Source organism: Watersipora subatra, chromosome 4 (genome assembly GCF_963576615.1).
Source record: "Watersipora subatra chromosome 4, tzWatSuba1.1, whole genome shotgun sequence".
In the NCBI taxonomy this organism is placed as follows: Eukaryota; Metazoa; Bryozoa; class Gymnolaemata; order Cheilostomatida; family Watersiporidae; genus Watersipora; species Watersipora subatra.
In genome coordinates, this window is record NC_088711.1 from 23,486,250 (window position 1) to 23,491,482 (window position 5,233).

The window sequence follows — 5,233 nt, forward strand, 5'->3', positions numbered from 1 at the left end:
TCTCGTATTCACATCGGCTATTTGCGATAAAAGTCTAGCCTTACGCGGCTCTATTGGCATATATCTTATTTTGTATTTGCTCATGTTGGCTAGAATAAAATTTTAAATCCTGCTACAGATGCATTATTATGAATGTTTAAAAGGCCTCAAATAAAGAAAATTGAAAATTTGTTCTACTCACTTTCTCCAAATGTTGTGTAAACATTTGGGTACCGACTACCAATTCTACCGGTCTACAGTAATTAGGTCAAGCGAACTAAGTTGATGACGGTCTCTGTGTCAGCGCAGTTCTCAATTGCTACTCGAACGTGAAACTACTAGCTGATCAAGCTACTACCGATATACCGGTATTGCGAAAATACGAATAACTTTTGCTCATAAATTCCAACTTTCGTTGTGTTTGACAGAGACTAAAGTGAAAAGGCAAATCATTATTTAGTAAGTGAATAGTATTTTCATTTGTTTTGATTTGTTGCTCTATAAATTAAAACAACATTAGCCATACTATTTTAGTTCATAGTTGCAGAACGCTGTTGTAGTTAGCTCGACTGGTTTACTAGTCAATCTGTCATTTCAATTGACGAAAATACTTTAAGTATGAAATATTAATCGTGGTTATACTGTAGTTATTCAACTTCGTTCACTTTTACGTATCTTTAAACGTTGTCGTTTTAAGATAAGATAGACACACCTTCGTATTTATATGAATAACTTTTTCTCACAATTTCCAACTTTCGTTGTGTTTGACAAAAACTAAAATGAAAAGGCAAATCATTATTTAGTTAGTAAGTCAATTAGTATTTTCATTTGTTTTGATCTGTTGCTCTATAAATTAAAACAACATTAGCCATACTATTTTAGTTCATAATTGCAGAACGCTGTTGTAGTTCATTCGACTGGTTTACTAGTCGATCTGCCATTTCAATTGACGAAAATACTTTAAGTATGAAATATTAATCATGGTTATACAGCTGTAGTTATTCAACTTACTTCACTTTTTCGTATCTTTAAACTTTTTAGTTTTAAGATAAGGTAGACACACCACGTATTTGTACGAACATAAATCTCGGCCATATTATGGATATTAAGAATTTTCTTCAAAGTCACATTAGGTTAATCACTTGAATATCGTGATATTTTTCTATTTGTTAAGAATAGTCTGCATAACCACTTCAATGTTTCGTTGTAGCAGTGAAATGTCTTCAAGTCGACATTGGGCTCTCTCCTGTGCCGCAGCTAATTGCGAAGAGACCAAACATCTATTTGCTTGGCCTCGGGGAAGGACATCAACAGATGTACAGCGAGCCAAATGGACAGCATTTGTGAAGAAACATGTAGCAAATTTTCGATATAAAACCATATCTAGAATTTGCTTCCGGCATTTTACTGAGGAATGCTTCAGCAACTACCACCAATACAGGTACCAACAAGGAGAAGATATCCGGCTCATGTTAAAGAAGCACTCGGATATAATTCCCACACGAAACCTGCACATTAAAGCTGATTCTGCTGCTACCCCAAGGAAGCAGAAGCCAATTACCCTTTTGCCTACAAGAGAGCGCAGAGCAGTGGTGCGAGGCTTACTTGCTGATGCGTAAGTGGTGTAAGATGTGATAATGCACAGTACTAGGAATCTTTGAATTTCACAAGTTATGTTATGAGCTTCCAATTTGAAAATATAAAACAACTCGTGTTTTACGGAAAAAAAAATTCTTGTCTATATATTACAGTGTTCCTGCAGTGCCTAGGACAGCAACCTTTTTTTCTCATTCACGATCGAAAATACCAGTTCGTAATCATCAGCCTGCCGAGTCCTTTGGACCTGGAAAGTCCTCTAAGGTTGACAAAGGGGTACAGCTACGGAAATGTCTTCACCGTCCTAAGTATCGGTCGATTTCAACCCAGACCGATGCTAAACAGTGAGTACAGTTAACTTGTTTCATATGGTCGGACGGGATTCTTTTTTACAATATATATTGATAGTCTATAAACATTTATTCACAGGCCTGATCTTCCAGCCTCACCTCCATCTAAAAGAAAAATGCCAGTAGTCGATGAAGCAAGCTCCATTCCTTCTACATCTAAGCAGTTACAACGTTATTCTCTAATTATGGAGAGTGATACTAGTGATGAGATGCAGGAACGAGAGGAAGATCTGGTAAGTTACAAATACTTTGATAAAATGTCATAGCAATTTTTCCTTTTCTCATGCTTCTTTTACGTTAAAGACTTAGATGAGTTTCCTAAAATGCCATAGCACTTTTCTTCATTTTCAATGCTTCTTTTAGGGTAAAGCCTTGGATGAAGAAGAATGGGTGCCAGATTCAGATAACAGTGAGACGGAAGACGAGGTTTCAGAAGAAAGCTTTGAGGGGTAAGAAATATAGTAACTGCTAGTTCGTATTTGATAATGCGTATTATTTCATCGATTATATGTACTCACTGTCTTTACAACAATATTTATTTTAGCCTGCTTGCAGTAAGTATGTGTGTGCTTCCTGAAGAAGCTAAACATAGGCTTGCCTTGTCATACGCTTGCTGCTTTCTCATGCCTGCCTAACAACGCTATTTTACATTCGAGTGTTTCACTTAATTGCCGCAAATCAAACTGTAGAACTCTGCTAGATATTTTGTAGTTGCTAGCTGCTGTTAAATTTTTTACTATTTATTAACTGTAAAAATGATTGATTTTTTAAATATTTCTAAATTTTAAATATTTACAATATTTCAATCTTACAATATAAATATTTTATATATATAATATTTAGCTATTACTGAGAATCTCTCAGTAATAGCTAATCATACTGCTGATTATAATTCATAAGCCAGTCTGCCAGACAATACTTTGGCAGATGTGGCAAGACAATGAAGTGTTTAATTTTTTTTGTCATTTATCTTTTGTTGATGATTATAGCTGCAGGTTCGTTGATGAGGTAGAGGAAGCAGCCAGACAGGAGACGAGAAGTTTGTCAAGCCACATTTTTTCCATTGTCTGACTGTATTCCTGTGAATTTTCTCTGTTCGTAGTTCAACTCTATTTGCTACATTTATTTTGCTGTTCGCCGTTTGCATTCATTGTCTTTTACTTTTTTATTTTTGTATATATTATACATTGCCTACAAAGTTTAAGTGTATAAATATATTAATTTATATTAAATAGAAATTATATCTTTATAGTATATTTGTAAAATAAAGTATATAAAAATCACTCCACTGCAGTAAATTCAAATTCTGTATGCGCCATATCTGCGTATTCATCCTCATCTTCAGTGCCAGGGTATGCAGCTCGCACCATGTTATACACGCAGGCTGGTAGTGGTCGTCGCTCTCCCCTCCTAAGTCCTGTTGGATATGTCCAGAATACCAGAGATCTATACGCGCATAATCTCCTCTGCCTACACACCATGTTGTAGATGTCGCAGTCTTTCAGATGGTACCAGGCTCTCCGCATCTGGATACTTGGGCTCTAACAAAATATCATACTTTTACAGTATCTTGATAACTTACTTGAAGTAAGCAGTAAAAATAGCAGCTACAAACCTCATAAGCTTACCATGGTAGTGGCAGTAGTTATAATAAGCCACTCTCAATGGACCTGGCTTTATTAGATCTTTTATTTCGTCAGCTTCGGTAACGCATTTGATACCAGTTTGCGGAATGGAATGCCACATGTTGTGATTTGTGCAGCATATGTTCATTTCTTTTTTACTCCACGCATGGCAATTCTCACACTTGCACCACTGCTGAACTGGTGGTGCCACGTAAACATCCTGTAATCAATAAAACAAACGTAATGATTACACGCATTCATTGATGTCGTTCTAAGGTGTATTTACGGTAAGGTTTCAATTTGGGAGTCAATTAGATTGCTAATCTAAAATCACGATATGAGTAAACGTTTAACAAAAATATAGGTATGTAAAATATATAAATACAAAACCAGCAATTCGAAGCTTTGTTTTTGGTAGTTAATGATGAGCAATGATCAATCGATTTTACCCACTTCCTACGAGTGAAAATAATTTGTAATCATGACTCTAATTTACCAAAGATTCGAAAAAAAATTAAAGCTAGGTAAAACGGCAGATGAGCTATGAAACGATGATTGGAGATAGCAAAGAATTATCATTTTATTAATTAGTATATGTATTTATGACTATAAAAATTACATTTACTTAGGTATAGAAGACTCTAAGTTAATTTACCTCCATTCTGTCTTTCTCTACAGCAAAACGCTGCTGACGCCTGTCAGCTTTCACCATAGGCTGCCTGCTCCTATCTTTGACTAAAGGTTGCTCAGATAACTCTGAGTCGCAGTAGCTCGAACATGAAGCCATTTTAAAACTATAACTTGTATGTAGTAATTGGTGAAAAGCGCTGAACCAGTAACGGTGAGAATTCTCTATCGAATGAGAATCTTCGAGATCACAGACAACCCGTTTTACGAGTGATAACATTTATTACGGCCTATATAAAAATTTCGCGCTCGTGATTGGCTAACGAAGCGACCTCATATTTATCGCTCGTGGTTTCGTTTCAGAAAACAAACTCGTTACGTCACGAAATTGGCACCCGCTGGAACGTGAGCTTTTTAAAAGAGGGCCTCATTCAAACGCATATATCTCTGGACAGGGTTGGTCTACAAAGACAAAAATGGCATCAAATTGTAGCTGATGTTTTAGCCTTTTATGCGTCCTAATTTCATTTTTGACGCAACTACATCTTTAAGGTTTTCGTTACATAGTACATTGTACTGAATGGGTTGCTGACAAGTCTCTCAGACTGCCATTAGTCAGGACATGTCTCGATGGTAACAACTTACAGCAGGGTACATAATAATGTTACATTTTATTGCAGATTTTAACAGCTGAATATGTATTCATTACTTTGTTAGTGTATGTAATGAATTACAACAATCCAAAACGTTTTTCTACATGAATATCCTGTTTTATGTGGTTTTTTCATAGTATGGTAACATATTCAATTGTATTTAGTTACATGTATTTTATATAACAAATAATGTCATGCGTCAAGAGTAAATTGACATACGAGCTCAGTCTCAGAACGCATTAGACTCGTATGTCGAGGTATGACTGTAATGAAATCATAGTGATAGTCAATATTTATTAGTGAGAAGTCTATTTCATAATAGCACTGGTAAGGTACCAGTGCTACCTATCCTTACCAGGTAGGTAGCACTGGTAAGGTATGCACTGGAAAGCGTAAGATATCG

At 35.8% G+C, this 5,233-nt stretch overlaps 2 protein-coding genes across 5 annotated transcripts; one reads left to right on the forward strand and one right to left on the reverse strand.

Moving 5' to 3' along the window:
- The first annotated feature begins 272 nt into the window (after window positions 1-272).
- LOC137393220 (uncharacterized) lies at window positions 273-3,208 on the forward strand. Of its 4 annotated transcripts, XM_068079673.1 has the most exons (7): window positions 273-438; window positions 1,190-1,594; window positions 1,731-1,919; window positions 2,005-2,158; window positions 2,289-2,374; window positions 2,470-2,483; window positions 2,915-3,208. In XM_068079673.1, exons 2-7 carry the CDS (start codon window positions 1,197-1,199, stop codon window positions 2,935-2,937), a joined length of 864 nt encoding a protein of 287 aa, XP_067935774.1. In that variant the 5' UTR covers window positions 273-438; window positions 1,190-1,196; the 3' UTR covers window positions 2,938-3,208. The 4 variants fall into 4 exon arrangements, with proteins under 4 accessions (XP_067935774.1, XP_067935772.1, XP_067935773.1 ...); XM_068079671.1 differs by having other exon boundaries at window positions 2,470-3,208; XM_068079672.1 differs by lacking the exon at window positions 2,470-2,483.
- A 118-nt stretch (window positions 3,209-3,326) lies between these two features.
- LOC137393221 (uncharacterized) lies at window positions 3,327-4,390 on the reverse strand. Its single transcript, XM_068079676.1, has 3 exons — window positions 4,206-4,390; window positions 3,554-3,770; window positions 3,327-3,466 (listed from the first exon to the last, which is right to left on the reverse strand). Exons 1-3 carry the CDS (start codon window positions 4,335-4,337, stop codon window positions 3,396-3,398), a joined length of 420 nt encoding a protein of 139 aa, XP_067935777.1. The 5' UTR covers window positions 4,338-4,390; the 3' UTR covers window positions 3,327-3,395.
- Between the last annotated feature and the right edge of the window lie 843 nt (window positions 4,391-5,233).

Excerpts from the sequence above, each read along its gene's own strand:
- LOC137393221 (XM_068079676.1), bottom strand. The coding sequence starts at position 4,337 with ATGGCTTCATGTTCGAGCTACTGCGACTCAGAGTTATCTGAGCAACCT. Across the intron at positions 3,771-4,205 it reads TAGAGAAAGACAGAATGGAG|GATGTTTACGTGGCACCACC; the intron begins GTAAATTAACTT and ends TATTGATTACAG. Across the intron at positions 3,467-3,553 it reads TAACTACTGCCACTACCATG|AGCCCAAGTATCCAGATGCG; the intron begins GTAAGCTTATGA and ends ATATTTTGTTAG.
- LOC137393220 (XM_068079671.1), top strand. The coding sequence starts at position 1,197 with ATGTCTTCAAGTCGACATTGGGCTCTCTCCTGTGCCGCAGCTAATTGC. Across the intron at positions 1,920-2,004 it reads ACCCAGACCGATGCTAAACA|GCCTGATCTTCCAGCCTCAC; the intron begins GTGAGTACAGTT and ends ATTTATTCACAG. Across the intron at positions 2,375-2,469 it reads TCAGAAGAAAGCTTTGAGGG|CCTGCTTGCAGTAAGTATGT; the intron begins GTAAGAAATATA and ends TATTTATTTTAG.